This window comes from Alligator sinensis, unplaced genomic scaffold, assembly GCF_000455745.1.
Source record: "Alligator sinensis unplaced genomic scaffold, ASM45574v1 scaffold781_1, whole genome shotgun sequence".
Classification (NCBI taxonomy): Eukaryota; Metazoa; Chordata; order Crocodylia; family Alligatoridae; genus Alligator; species Alligator sinensis.
The window spans coordinates 3,502,966-3,518,665 of NW_005841845.1; the positions used below are offsets into that span (position 1 = coordinate 3,502,966).

The 15,700-nt window shown below is 42.3% G+C and overlaps 1 protein-coding gene across 2 annotated transcripts in view; it reads left to right on the plus strand.

Moving 5' to 3' along the window:
- Positions 1-1,192: 1,192 nt before the first annotated feature.
- GPBP1L1 (GC-rich promoter binding protein 1 like 1) overlaps positions 1,193-15,700 on the plus strand; it is a 19,576-nt gene continuing 5,068 nt past the window's right edge. Inside the window, exons 1-9 of one of the 2 annotated variants that reach the window (XM_025206581.1) lie at positions 1,221-1,264; positions 1,928-2,148; positions 3,064-3,178; positions 4,511-4,640; positions 4,929-5,212; positions 6,514-6,586; positions 7,536-7,729; positions 9,633-9,716; positions 12,080-12,220. In XM_025206581.1, coding sequence (XP_025062366.1) covers positions 3,119-3,178; positions 4,511-4,640; positions 4,929-5,212; positions 6,514-6,586; positions 7,536-7,729; positions 9,633-9,716; positions 12,080-12,220 — 966 coding nt within the window. In that variant the 5' untranslated portion in view covers positions 1,221-1,264; positions 1,928-2,148; positions 3,064-3,118. Of the gene's footprint in view, positions 2,149-3,063; positions 3,179-4,510; positions 4,641-4,928; positions 5,213-6,513; positions 6,587-7,535; positions 7,730-9,632; positions 9,717-12,079; positions 12,221-15,700 lie in introns of both variants that reach the window. The other variant, XM_025206583.1, reaches the window with a different exon arrangement.

Below are 15,700 nucleotides of genomic sequence, written 5' to 3' on the forward strand. Positions count from 1 at the left end.
CATTAAAAGGTGTTCTTCTATGTGGTATAATGTGTTTCTGTCAGTATGCTGAAATGACTTGGTTGCTGTGCAGTTCATCCTTTTAATAAATCAGCTGTTGAGAGTACAGTAATGAATGCTTTGATGTCTACTGGGTTGCATAAGCCATCCCTGGCTCACCTCGCATGGTTCAGACGTGGGTGGCTGGCTGGCTGGCTCAGCGGCTCACACCCCTCCGGTGCTCTGGGCAGAAGGGTAGAGAGAAAATCTAGTCCCTCTGCAGCAGGCGATAAGCTTCCCTTCATAGTGTGCATGGAAGTGGGTGATTTGGGAAGGTTTTACTTCATTACAGGTAGCAGCCATTGGTACGTGAACACTGTTGTCACTGTTTGCGGGATGTTTTTTCTGGGTTTTATCGCCTGGGCAGAGTATTTAAGCTCTCATTAAAACTTTTCTGTTAATTCTGTCTTATTACTGTGACCCATTGAACAGCCGATGCTGTATTTGTTTTGAGCTTGTGGGCTAGAATTGCCCACCGTTACCTCGGCCCTTTGATTTTTCATGAGGATCCCAGGGAAATAGTAAATGTGTTGGAATCCCTCGCTGCTGTAGCATCCAAAGACCCCAGTCAGGGTCAGGGCCTTATTATGCCAGGGCCTGTGACCATGTAGGAGAGTTTTCTTGTGTTGGGTCAAGGGGCATCTCCATGCTTGCCTGGCCCTGCTCAAAGGGACCAAGTGGCAGCAGCAATTAAGAAGTATCCTAACAGCATCAGAGGCAAATCATGTGGGGTGATTAGCCTTTCCTGCTCCCCTTGTATGTTATTAGATGGAGGGGAAGGGCCTTGATATTTGGCTGGATCTCAGAGCGTTATAAGAATTGTTTCTATGCAGTTTTGGAATCCCCTTTTCCTCATTTGTGCCCGTTCGTGTTGCCACACGCCGCTAAGAGCATTTTGTAGTCAGCACAGCACCCTGAGATCTGGTGAACGGGGAGGGGAGTGTTTGTAGTAGTGTTGACAGCGGTTGCACATTTTTATGTGACGACTAGGTGAAAATATCTTGTGTTGATGCATATGTTTTGGTTTTCTGTAGGTGGACTAAAAACACAATTCTAGCAACTGCTTTATCATGTTCAGCTACTCGTGCTACCTTGTGCTGTTTTCCTTCCGTAATCCATATCCAAAATGGAAAGTATATTGTACTGATACGTGTCTGTTTTTCCTTTGTAGTGTTTAGTTCCTGTATTCCACCACTCTTTGATGGAAGAGGACTATAATCCAAAAGTGAGCTCTTCAACATAGAACAAGAAGCTCTTGTTGGATAACTCTCTTCCTCCTCTTGCAGCAGCAGCACCCAGAAGAAAAGCTTGAGAAGAGAGAAGATTACTTTTGGACCTGGCACCTTCCTGTTAATTTTACTTCTAGTTCAGCATGTAAATGGTGAACCAGCAGAGAGCCAAACAGTTGTGACCGCCTATGAGCTTCCCATCAATAGCATTTAGTTTCTTTGAGTGGAAACTAACAGTTCCATGAAGTGCAGAATATATCAAAAAATCATTTATTTTTAAGAACATTAACACCGTGAATTTTTTTAGAAACTGTATGTGTGATGAAAACGAAGCTTATATTTTAAGAGCATTTGGCCAGATGTTTCCCACTTAATCTCAGAATTTGGGGGAAAGATTTTTCTATAACGTTGTTTCCCCTGCCTGCCCCCGCCTCCCCCCCATGCTTTAACTGCTCTGCTTCAAACAATGAATAATTCAGCAGACTTGGGTGGATCTGCTCAGTATTAACCATGGTGTTGCTCTAAATGTTGTTGTGCAAACCTGACACACACGCTTCTGTAATGTAAAAATCTCGAGTTCCATAGCACCACAACCAGAGGAAATTTAATGAGGTGAACGTGGTCGTGACTCTTTTTTTTTATGTAAATTACCTTTTTAGGTATTTTTTTTCGTAGTGTGAGTGTAGACACATATTAAGATGAGTAGCTGAGGGGGTGAACAGTGCAGTCAGCACGCAGTGCGGCTTCTCGTGCGCTGCTTCGAGACGCACTGTTGCTTCAAGATTGGCATAACTGCATCCTGGAGAAGGAAGGGACTTGAAGACCAGAGTGAAAGACAGAAAAAAACAAGAGAATTGGACTGCAGAGGCCAGACTCTTGGGTAAGTGATCGCTCATCCCTTTCCTTTCAAATGGACTTGGGTAATGCAGATCGTTAAGGGGATGTGAAGCAAAAGGAAAGTGAGGGAACCTTGAGAACCTCCATGAAATGTAATTCAGAAGAAACAGGGGAATGATGCCTGTTAGTGTAATGTACAGCGAGCGTTGTGCCAGGCATCATTACAAAGGTAACTTTTCCTTGCTTCAGAGTATTCAGATCCTCAGCTCCATGTCAGCTGGTCCCTAGTGTTGGTGACAGTTCAATTATAGGTGTTGCTTTGTCTTCTCTCCAACTTGGATCCTGTTCTTGGGGCATTTTAAACTCTCTCTATGGAGATAGCGTGGTAGATACTGTAGTTGGGGGATGTCTAGCGCTTTGGGGGCCTTAAGACCGTCTTAAAATGAGGGGGGGTTGTTAGATACGAATTCTCCTACAGGACTAATCTGTACGTAACTAGTGCACTTTTGGGCAGCTCAGTGGTTTTGATATGATTACTCACTTGGTAAAGCAAATCGCAAGCAATACGGGGCTGAACCTTGTACAAGGAGGAGCAGATCCACAAATTAGCATGTGTGCAGTTTTGCATACATGTTTATACAACACATGTTTTGTTTCCTTGGCATTTGTTCAGTAGCCTTTCTACCTGCCTATCCTTCCCCTCAGGAGCGTTATGGGAGCCTTGTTAGCTGCTGCTGTAAACAGGAAATAATTGGAAGTTTTAAGGGCCTTGATTATTCTGGCTGGGGAAACGGTGTTGGCAGCTTTCTAGTAAAAGTAGCTTTAAAGAGGGATACTGACACATTTCTTCTGTTCACCATAGCCAGGGCCATAGCTGGTGGTATTGTGCAATTATTCCAAATCGGGGGAAGTCTGACAGATTTGATGGCCGGGTCAATGTTCTTCTTTCCACTTGTAGATCCTGGCCATGAGGTTTGATGCCTCACTTTATTGAAGGGAGACACTGGACCTAAATGGCGCAGCATGACTTTGTTCCTGCCTGGCTTAACTTCTCAACGCCACAGTCAACCAAGGTAACTTGCTGTTCAGAGCACTGGAAACCTAATACTTACTGTACGTGGCCAAGGCAAGCTGGGCCCAACATCCTACCTGACTGAACATGGCTGCCTTTCTGGTTTAGAGTATTCTTCAATCCTCGTGTGTAGCCTTTTTAAGGAAGCTAATGCAAAATCTGTTCTTCTACCTTTTTTCAGCAAATTATGCTCCCTACCTTGGAGAGAGAGTTACCTTTTTTTTTTTTCTTTTTCTTATTTTTTACTTCCTTGCACAATTATTGTGTTAATTTTATCTGCCCAGGTTTGGTAGACACGGGGAATTTATATAAAGAGGTACCTCAAAACTTGGCTTGCAGTGTACAAATTTGAGTGTAATTTTTAGCGTTTCCTGTTTTGGACTTTTCAAAATGTGGTATTGTTAAGCAGCTCACCAGTAATGGGACATTCATTTCCATCTTAGAATCCTGTACCTTCATTAGGGTGGTTTTTCATGTGGAATCTCACCAGGAAGGGGTTGGGTTGTGATGCCTTGCTTGCTGCTAACAGGATCTGAAGGGAAGATCACGCTTGCCCCTAAAGGTCTGAGTCTGTTTGGGACCTCGGATGGGCGCTTGCATTGCTTGTGCATGAGAGTAGCTGTGCAGAGAATCTTTGCGAGAGTGAATGAGGTTGCTAAAGAGCAAAGGAATCAGGAATGAAACTGCTTTCATCTTCACATTTCAACTAAAGTGGGCAAAAATAACTTCCAAACGTGCAATACATTGATGTGGCTCTTCTCTTAGAGTAGGGAATGGTAGGGAAATGCTTTGGAACTTGGAACAGATGATTCATGCTGAAAGCTTGTAACTTCTGTAGCCTCCGCGCTGTCTGAACCCAGGATCCCTTTACCATCTCATGTGAAGTATCTTTAATTTCTAGGCAGTTTCTGAGTGGGCCTTGCACAACTCCAGTTTTGTTCCTCCATCAACATTGGTGGTTTTTAGAGATTGAGCACTTCTGTGGGATTAGTAACATGCAGTGCATTGTTGTAAAATTCCTTAAATGGACTCTGATGAAAGCATTGCATGTGTTTTGCAGAAATTGTGCAAGGAAAGCTGCTATAAGAGCCTCCCTCTTTTTTTGGTGAGGTGATAATTTACAGCCACGTGCAAGTTTGTGGCACTCATATGAATATTCCTACATTTGTCATTTTAGCAACTGTTGTTCTAATTACTAGAAACTAATGCAGAGGTGTCTCTTTAGATTAGCAGGGTTATTTTACTGGTAACAGATTCCTAGGGTGACCTAGAGAGTGCTTATTCATTTAATCCTTTTTCTTTTTGTTTTTCTTTTTTTTTTAACTTTCTGTAGTCCCCTGCAGCCACCTTTGAGAAACATGGAGAGCATCTTCCCCGGGGAGAGAGCCGCTTTGGCGTGAGCCGCAGACGACACAACTCCTCTGATGGATTTTTCAATAATGGGCCTCTCAGAACTGCGGGAGGTAAGGGATCCGTGTGCTCTATAATAGTGGTGCCCAGCATTTTTCCCAGACAGGCTGGATGGACAGTGCCTGGACTAATCATGGGCCCGGCACGGATGTGGTACAGCACAGCACGGGGGCCACCTTCCAGCCACACGGGGGGGGCAGGGGCAGCCTGGCCTGATGCTGGCCCTGCAAGGGGAGAACGGGAGCTTCATCCAGCCCCATGGGAGGTGTGGGGCGGAGGCTGTTCTTCACGCTTTTTGGATTTTTGCTGGCAGCATTGATCTCTTTAATCCCTTCATTTAGATTGCTGGCATCAGCCCTCCCTGCTCCGCCATGACTCTGTAGATTCTGGGGTTTCTAAAGGAGCTCATGTTGGGCTATCCGGCAGTCAGCCTGGCTGGCATGGCCCTTCGCGGGGTCATGATGGTATGAACCAGCGTGGTGGAGGAGGAAGTGGAGCCCATCGCCACTGGAATGGCAACTTCCACTCTCGGAAAAGTTCTGCCTTTCAAGAGAAGCTGCCTGCTGAAGCCAGGGAAGAGAAGAAGGAAGAGAAGGAGAAGTTGCAGTTTGAAGAAGAAGACTTTGTAAGTTGTGGCTCCTCATTAAAGGTGTCACCCGTGAGAAATAGCTTTCCAGGGCTTATTTTGGTACCGTCAATAGGTGACAGGGGTCTGCCGTTTCATTCTTTTCCGTGCTTTCTGGGATCATTCTAGTTTTTATTGGAATGATCCTGAAGGCAGTGCTTTAGGGGCTTTTAAATGTTTTCCCAAATCCCTGAGGAGTTCTTGACATTGAATTGTGGGTTGGACATTGTCATCATATTTTTATCAGATTGATGTTGTATACTGAAGACAGTATTGTGATATGCAAGCCTCTCCCATCAGCCAGACCCCAAAAGGGTGATAATAAGGACGTATCACACATAGGTATGCTTGTATCCGAGGCAAATACGGCTTTTTTTGGCACCGTAATCTGCTAAAAGTGCCATGATATCTCCCACAAGGTTTTAGTTTAAAGGCCGCTTCTGGGGTACTTTGTGAGTGCCTGGGAATTTTTTTTTAAACTAAGGTTGTTATTTATGGTAAGATCCAATATAATTTTCCTCCAGTTTTTAAAGTAGGAATGTTAGCTTTGTCAGAAGCTAATGAGTAGAAGCTTCACTTATAATAATCATAGTGGCTAATACATAAAATTGCATCAGAATGAGGAGAAAATTCATTTGGTTTTGAATGTTCAATCATCTGTTTCAAAAAATAGCAAGACATGGTAGTAGCTAAATTAGCCAGGGGTCTTTTATCAATGGGTACTTTTTCTTTTTTCGGGGGAGGGGGAGTGTTGGGGGGGTCAGATTTGTTTTCCTCCCCTAACTTGGACAAATCCATAATCATTATAGTAAGTTAGACTGTGAACCAAAATCAAAAGTCAGGTTAGAACGAACATGCCCTACTGTGGTAATATCTGCCTAAAATATGAACTCTTGAAATGCTGTCAGAATTTGAACAACGCTTATGCAGCTTTCCTTTCTTGTCTGCATAAATGCTTATATTCATTTTCTCCATCAAATTCAAGGTTATACGTTCTTGATATTGTTATCATATCGGTGCAGTGATAGATGTCTATCGTATATAAAATATGTGGGGCACTGAGTGTGCGACTGGTATGAGGAATTGGACTCGAAGCAGTGCGTGCACTAACAATACACCCCTGCAGTGCCTGGAGCTGCAGATAAATATTTATTTAATTCTGGGTAATATCTTAAATGTTTAGTAAAAATACTTTAAAACAGGACCTCTGGTTTGTTGACTTTAGTTTCTTCCCAACACAGTACATGTGTCTTTGATATGCAGTCTTTTAATGTTTCCAACTGTGGATTTTTTTTTAACAGCCATCTTTGAATCCAGAAGCTGGGAAACAGAATAACCAGAGCAAACCTTTAGGGACACCTTCTGGAGTGTGGGGTAAGTGAGGCATTTATATTACTATATAGAAAACAGATGCTCTCTGGTAGAGCAGAAAAATAGATTCAAGATCCAGGTTCTGTTCTTTTTTGCAAATTTGATTCAGATATTCATCATCTTTCCTCAATATAATAGCAAGATCAGCTGCTACTGAAAAAGGTTGAATCATTTAACTGTTTACCTTGCTATAGTTTTTCACAATTTACTGGTATTGAGAACTTGTGTTGCCTGTGCCAGGTGGCAAATGATTAGATAGTAAAGTATGATTTTTTTCTCTTATTTCTCTTGCTGTGTTAGTGAATTAACATAAAATGCTTCTCTGGTTCACCCAGTCTCAATCTTGTTAGGTTCAAGGTATCCCTTGGAAAATGCTAGCTCTTAGTTTTCACTCAAAAATAATAGAGCAATTCTTTTCTTGCAGTGAACTCAGAAATACCTCAGCAATTGAGAATGTTTTGACATGGATTCTTATTTGAAACCTCTGAGTTCCTCTTGTGAATCATGTGTAGGTGTTTTGAAACCTAGCAGGGTTAAAATTGCACAGTATCCTCTGGCACCCATAAAAGGATCTTGCAGCACCCTGGTTGAGATTCACTGCTCTAATCACGCAGAACAAATACTAGTACGTATGTCCATACCCTCCCTGAGTCCAGGAGGCTATTAATTGTTATTATCTCAAGCATTATCTTTTTTTGCTAAATCAAGAGGGGCTCCCATGGGTTGATTCAAGTGGAGAAAATACCAGACCTTTCTGTTTTTCTTCAATACAGTAATCTCTTTGCTTGAAAACCAGCACCAGACTTGCCAATAGCAGCACCAGCAGAGGACTCTCACAGCATCTTTGATTCTGAAAGGGGGATTTGAAGTGGAGAGAGAACAAAGTATTATCAAATTCCTGAGGTTTCTTTCTTTTTTTTTCTGAGGTTTTTCTCCCTTTGTGCTTTTATAGAAAACCCTCCTAGTGCCAAGCAACCTACCAAGATGCTGGTCATCAAAAAGGTTTCTAAAGAGGATCCTGCTGCCGCCTTCTCAGCTGCATTTACATCACCTGTTCCACATCTGGCAAATGGCAACAAGACTACCACCATTGTCCCAAGTGTCTACAAAAATCTAGTTCCTAAACCTGCAGCTCCTCCTTCCAAGGTACAGGAGCTTTCCGTTGGGTTAGCACACTGCACGTGGAGTGAGCATTTTGTGGAAATAGCCAACAAATAAAGGAAGAAAGAAATGTAAATAGCAAGTCAGAGCTAATGCATTTGCATGGGAGCTTTAGGGTTAAGACCTGTCTATTGCTAAAACTATCAGTGTATTGCATTGTAACTTAACACTCTCCTGTAACAATACATTTTGGTTTTATCCTCAGACAAGATTAAACCTTGTTAATGTCTGTTGGATTTAGGGGGTCCAGAAATTCACCTAAATTAGACAAGACAGATAAAGGGTGCCAGAAGGCAAGTGAACTAATAACAGGGATTAGGCTGTTCACATGACTACCTTAAAAGATTGTAACATGATTCATCAATATGGTTAAAATAGTTTGGACCCATCCCAAAAGACTAGACTAAATCATGTAACATAATCTTTCAGTGCAGTTTTAGTCTAAATAAGCTTTACAGGTGCCCTACAAAAGACATCTGGGATTTTGCCCGTTAGCTTTATTTTTATTCATCTTTCTTTGTTTTATTTTGGCATTTTCTTTTTGTGACTGTGAGGAATACCTCTTTAACTCAAATGTATGATGATCTAAAATCTTGTCTTCCCAACTGTTCAGTAGCTGTGATTAACAAGGGCTGTCCTAGTAGTGTATGTCCTCAAAGAAACATGCAGTGATTCTGAATGAGGGCTGGCTTTAGTGTTTTATCCTATAATAAAGAAAAACCTGAAAAAAACCCTTTTGGATTTTTGTAATGGGACACATGCACAGTTCTTTCCCACTTTACAGGTTGCCTTTAAAGTTCATCCACCCCTCTTTCCTACAAACACCAGAAAAATTCAAAATTATTCTGTAGATTTCTGATTGGTATTTACTGAGCTTCTCATTTGCTGTTTTTATATTCAATTTTTGCAGCTTGTGTAACCTACCTGTGTGCCTGTCATGATAAATGAGGCTATCAAACAGTTGTTGAAGCAGAAGGCCAGAAATCTAGTCTTTTTAATTGTTAGGTTGTATTTCTCCTGTTTGCTTATTGCACATCCCCCAGCAGAGCAGTATTGCGTGAAATCTGAGATCCTGGAGATGGAAAGCTTATTTGGTTACCTATTCTCCTCTGCCAATGTACAATAGTTCCATGCAGAGTAGTCTCCAGAGCACTTTGCTTTGGCTGGGGCTTTCCTCCTGGAAAAGACTATGTCAGTCTAACAGCTTGTCTGGAAGCTTTTCCTAATACTCGGCTTGTTTTCATTGTGCCTTGAAAATGGTATTTTGTACTTGGATTTTCACAGGGTCTTAGAGGAGTTAAGTGCCCACATCCATTGGAAATGAATAACCTAATAAGTCACTGAGGCTTCTTTGAGAATCCCAGGGTTTCCACTAGCGGTGTGTTTTGACCCTGCTAAGATAGTTTGTGGATCAATTGGATGGATCCTCAAGTGCAGACCTAATAGAGCATGTAGTAACATGAAGTCTTTGATTTGAGTACTAAAGTGGCATTGCAGTTTTGGTGCAGAAGGTGGACAACTAAACCTTCGTGCCAAAATACCGATTACAACATGATGTCATTTTTCACTTCTGCTCTCTGTTTCTGTCTTATAATGGCCGCAGTGCATGCTAGCATAGCTGACGTTGAGCCTTACTTGATTTCTCTTGCATGGTATACAGAGAAAGGGTTAATGGGCCAATACTGCACAGCATGCCTTGTTCCTCAAGTATTTGGAATTTGATCTGTGTGTGTTGACAGTGCAAAAAGACCCTGGTCAAGGAGCAGATAACCAAAGAATGTTGCCTTTAGTTCTTAAGCTAAATTTGGCTCTTAGGGGCTGCCGTTTTCTAAGACTTCTTCAGTGATTACAAGTTAAATAAATGGACTGCACATATTTTATATGTTAGACAGGAAATGAAAACATCGTTTCTACCCCAGAGAAGCTTATAATCTGCACCAGTTTCCTGACTTGTAGAAAGAGAAAGACTAAGGTAGGAGGGGAGTCTAAAACAGAGGATCAGGTTGATGTAAGGGGGAAAAAAAGTTTCTGGACCCCAGATCAGTTCAACCCTGCCCCCCCCCCACCACTAACTCATTGCAAATGCACCTTTGAAGACATCTTGCTTTTCTGTCCTACTCTTTCTTTGTCTGTCACTTAAATTAGCTGTGGTCAGAGGCTCAGAACGGGTTAAAGGCTTAGGCACCAGCCTGCTTTGCATGAAGTAGAACAGCTGCAACTGGAGAGAGTGAGCACCACACCCCAAAACACCCTAACTACACGGTAGCTAAGGTATACTCTAGTTAGGAAAGTGGGTTCCAGTCTCCTTAAGGCAAAGAAGGGACTTGAACTAGATTCTCTGTATCCTGGATGAGTGACCTAACAAACAGCCCGTTAGCTAAGGGGATGATGTTGATGCCTTGGCCATTACCTGTTCTGTGCATCTGGCCCTTTGTTTCCTTTTGTATTTCTTACAAGTTGCTGAAAATGACTCGTTTCATTTTGAATGAAATGGGATGGAAAGTTTTTAGCATAACAAGGACTGTTTCCTGGTTTTTTTTCCTTTTGGCAAGAAAAAGCATAAGGCAGTGGAATTTGGTCGAAGCTGAAACAAACTTATTAGCTGAGCCCACCTGAGTATAGGTGGGAGGAAGGAGAAGAGCTGGTGAGACTTAACTGAGAAAAAAGATAAATGCCCAAAGGAAAGAAATCACATTGAATGTGTGTGTACCATTCAGGTAGAGCCCTAAGCAGTACCAGACTAAGATAGCACATTTCCTTTGGGCTTGCTCCATCCAGAAGTAGTTTGGTGCATTAGTGCAACTCCCTGTAAGCATCATTGTGCTCTGCCTCAGCTACATGACCTCCCGTCTAGGAGGGAGCTCAGCAGGTCACCTTATGATGCTTCTTGGTGCCATAATTGAGCTGCATGTACTTAAGCCATAGAAACAGTGGCCTCTGCTGTCCTCCTTTGCAAGTACAAAATCCATTTTAGGCTCAGATGTAGCTTCATCCTTTATGCCTCTGGCAGTACGGTATTTACTTGCATACCAAATGCACCGTTTTCCAAAGAATCAGCTCTCCAAATTTGGGGTGCGTGACTTCAGCAGGGGAACTGATTTTTCTAGGCCAGAACAGGTATATGGAGATGCTGTATTCTAATGGCTACCACGTCTCTCGCTGCCAGCAAACAGCAGGGGTGGAGTCCAGTGTAACCCTCTTGCAGCCAGCAAGGAATTGGCTGTAGCTTTTGACTGAGCAGCCAAAAGCTGCTGATTTCTTCGTGGCTGAGGGGGGTTAACGCTATAGCTTGTGCTTGAAGCCGACATTGAGCTGGCTGAGGGCAAGTGAACTGCAACATGCAGTCAGCTATGACGCTGGAAAAGTCTTTTGCTACATCCTGCCTTCCACAAACAAGATGCGTGTATTTGCGGGGAGCATGTTATGCAGGAAAATACAGTATTCTACTTATTTAGTGCTGTATTAAGTCAGAACGTTAAGATTCACTAAAAAGAAGTTGGTAGAAGCAAGAGCCTACTCCATCGTGCGTCTTTCTCGTGATACTTGGTGCCATGCTTCCTGTTTTGAGATCCCTGTTGCATAGTTTGTTCTCGGCTGAGAGACGGTCAAGAAAATAATTTTCCATGCAGCAGATATGTTTTCCAAGGCAGCTTTCTGTAACCGTGGTCATGGCTTTGCCACCAAGCAGGATCAGAGTGAAATTTTCCCCTGCGTAGTTGCATGAGGATTGACATAGAAAATGTGTTGGTGTATGGGCTTCTGTCCCTCAGTAAATTGGATTCCCAGTCTAAGTCTTGAGGCTTCTTTCTAGATTTTTATTATATCTGTTGTCTTCTGTGTCTCACTGAACAAGCAAGGCATAACTGGACTGTTTCATTTCCCCATGTCCTTCCTTTTATTCCTAGCCTACAAACCCTTTGGATTTTCTTCTTCTCAGCCAGGGGAAGTTCCTGTTGAATAATGCAGTCAGTTTGGTGGTGGTGTGCAGCACTGCTCTGTAGGAAATTTGGGTTAATTTAATTATGATCTTGCCTCTGGGTTGGGAGCAGTTTTCGGACACATTTAGTTGGTTCCTAGTACAGTTCCAACCATTTCTCATTCAAAGTATCGCTGTGGGCTGTGTTGGGTGCTGAGAGACAAGAAAGGGGGATCCTCAGGGTCAAACATGAGGAAGTTGAGAGACCTTTTTGGAGTGGGAGGAGAGAATCTGTTCAGTTCATCTGACAACTCGTTAGTCCAATTGGATGTTGCTTTGACTTGTTATATCATTTGTAAGCATCCCACTCTTGTGCTGTACCACTTACTTTTTAGTGTGTTGTGTTCTCTTCCGTATAGCCAAGTCCATGGAAATCTAACCGAAGTGAACATAAACCGGGCTCGCTCTCCTCCAACCGTGACTCTGCCTTTACCAGTCCGGTGTCCGTAACCAAACCAGCGGTACTGGCGAGTGGCTCAGTCCTCACCTCTCCCAAAGAGGTAAGAAGTCGGGTTGGGAATTTCTTCAACTAATGTTTCCTTCTAGAGGCATTCTTGTCTGTACCCAGCTGGGAACGCTGGAAGAGCGCACAGGTGTCATAGGGTCTTTGCACATTGCGCTAAATTCCCTGTCCGTCACTGGAAACACTCATGGACGATGGGCTTACTTGATGTAAGAAGTGCTGCAGCAAGCGTTTGCCCAGATTTACTGGAATTGAACCCGTCATACAAGGTGCATGTACTTCATCTTTTAATAACAGTGTGTATGGTAATTGGGCTTGAACAGAATTAAAGTGAATCAATGAATGTATGTGAAAACTTCCCCTTTGCTACTGGGAGGCAGAACACATTAGCTTTTTGTTAGTTTGTAAAAACCAAGAAGTGAAGCTAATTAGTTGCGTTTTAATGTCCAAACTGAGTAAAGTACAAATAAAAAATCTGCTGGATTTTAATTTTTATTCTTAAAATCAAACACTAATGATTGTGTAGCAGTTTTGGGGTTCTGTACTTGACATTCATCTTCATTGTGTTAACGCCCTTCCTCTGACCATCAGCGTCCTTAAAAGCACCTCAGAATAACTAGTTATTACTTGGCCAAGACTTCTGTCCTTTTAAATGTTCAGTATAATGAATCGGAGGGAAGAAGTTAAACTCTGTTGACAGCGATCCTTGTAATTTTAATAACAAGCAGCTTGATGTCATTCCCCAACTTGAAAGAAATGCCTGGGTATCTACTCAGCAGTAACACAAGTAAGAGAACCTGTCTGGTGCGCATGCTGTCCTTTTAGTCTGCAACTATTTCTTACAGAACAAAGAGAATCTTTTCAAATGAAAGTAATTCCTCTCTGGGAGCCATGATAATAATCTACTGCAGATAGTATTTTAAGTAGGACTTCAATTTTGCTGAAGCAAGCAGATTCAGGGGAGGAGAAGCTGGAAGAAGCTTCTTGCAGAAGGCAACACTGACGAACATGCCAGTCATGTTGACTTTGATTTTGTGGTCTTTCCCTTTTGTTCTCTTTGCCAAAAGACTCGCTTTAAATTGTGTAAGCCCTTTTGGGAGTCGGGAACTTTTTTCCTTGTGTCCATATGAGATCGTTTGAGTGCTGCTACAACACCAGTTACATACATGAAATAAACTTTCATCACCGGATAAGTAGCATAAAACAAAATCAGATAGACATGTGCTTGTTTCCTGATGCAGGTAGTACACTGTACTCTGTCTTGGGTAGCTCTTGTCTGAATTTCTGGGTAGGAAAGACATAAAGGTACTTACCAGGCAGCAGTTGGGGCCGAAAATCTGCATTTTTTTATTTTTTCTTCAGAGACAAGAAATCCTTTTTAGAAAATGTCTGAAAGTTCCTCATTATGTTAAACTTTTTCCAACACAGTCTGCTTGTTAATGATTTTGCAGGAGAAAACAAACAAGTTGAAAGGCACTCCAGCTGCATCATCACTATAACACCAGTATCTGTAATCACTTGAACTGGAAACAGATAGATTGATTTTTGTCCAGGCTAGAATTAATCAGTGCAGAGTTGCAGCTACTCTGCTTCACCTCCCACTATTTAAAGACATGGTCTAAACCCAGGATTGCAACCTGGTAATCTAATTCCAGTCCATCCTGGCACTGACCTAGTAAAAGCAATGCCTGCTTCTGGAAAGAGAGGACTAACGGCCACCTTACAAAGGTGCCGAAGACCCAAGTTATACATCTGTAAAATGTTTTGAAAAGGAAAGGTACCATATGACGTGTTACTGTTTCATACTGGATATTAGGGGAGATGGCTACTAGGTCACCAGCACCTTTCTCTGAATATTGGGGGACGATTACTCCTTATGAGGATGCTTTAGGTGCTTTACCTAATCAGCTTTTAAAACCCTGAGGCATAGGTTTTCCAGTGTTTCCCCTAAGAGCACGTTCTGCAATCCTAGCAGCTCACTTTTAAGTGAGTGGTCATTGTTAAAACTCATTCTTTATTATGACACGCATAGCTTTTGTATGTGCAGTCTCCACGTTTCTAGACCCTGGAGCCCTCAGTAAAAGAAAGATGACTTAATTTCAAATTCAAAATCCTTCTGTAAAGAATTTTGAATATACAAATGTAAGCCCGTGAATTTCCTCCTTTCTCAGATAAGGTAGCCACATTAGTTTCAAGGGTTTGTCTGTTTTTCAGTCGGTGCCTTTTTATGGTTGCCTTTCTCCTCACCCCTTAAAGTTTGTAAAATAGAGTTCTTGGTATGTGAGCATTTCGGAACCATTGTCTTTGAAAAGGCTTCTGTAGACAAGAACACAAGATACTTTATGGACTTGCATTATACATGCTTTCTAATCTACTAGAAATGTCATATTTGCATATTATCTGTGTTTCTGTTCAGTCGCCTTCTGTCACTTGCACAGGTAGATTAATTTAATGCTGAGAGCTTCAAACTCAACGGCACTTCGGTTTTTATTTTATCCTGACATTCCCATACCTGTCAGAAACCGGGGTTTTACAATCAACTGTTTGCTTCTCCTGCTACTGAATTAGACAGGTTTTGAAATGACTGCCTGACACATGTCACTACACAATTTTATTACCATTTATAGTGCACGCTTCTCCAGAAGAGATTTATTTCAGCCTAGCGTTTGTATACAGTGGGAATTAGGAACCAAAGCCAGCATTGACCCTCTTCTTACCTTTGTTTTGTCGAACATTTTTCCCCTGTGTCTGTCTCTGCTTAGAAGGGCTGTGTCCACTGTACTGAGAATGCATTGCAAAGTAAATTTGACATCTTAAGCATATTATCTGTTGGCAACCTTCTCACCCCCACAAGAAGAATCTGAAATGGTCCTGCAAAGCCCCTCCAAATCCTGCAACAAGAAGCTACTTTACGTAATTCTTGTCCGTGTATACTGTAAGAAGAGGGGGATAAGTCAAAGCACGTAGGTGAACGAAAGGGGTTGATTTGTGTATGTGATTCTAAGGTACTCTTTTGACGTTTCCTTCAGTGGAGACTCAAAAAAAAAACCCCCAGGATTTCTCATTGTTCTGGAGTACAGCCAGACTTGAATACCATAGATGAAGACTGGGAGCGATGGGGAAAATTAGGAAGCTGGGAACTTGGTACATATCCTCCAATTTAATTTTGATTGTACATCTCAACTATAAAGATGAAACGGGTCTATTGAAATCAGTCCTGGTTCTCAGAGTTTAAAACCTCTGTAACACTGTACATGAAGGCTAATATGCCAGCTGCTCTACCATCTGGCTGGCTCACATACCACTGAACAACCGGTGTTATACATGCTGCAGAGGATAATGGGACCGCTTTGGTTTCATTAATTTAATTGGGTAGGCTTTTATGAGGTCTGGAGAGCTGTTTAGGTCAGTGGGTATGAAGGGAGAAGTGGGGGGCAGGGGGGGGGGAGTCTGTTCCCCAGAAACTTGTGGGGCTGTGGACTCATCTGCAAATGGGCAAGAGTCATCAATGCATTCC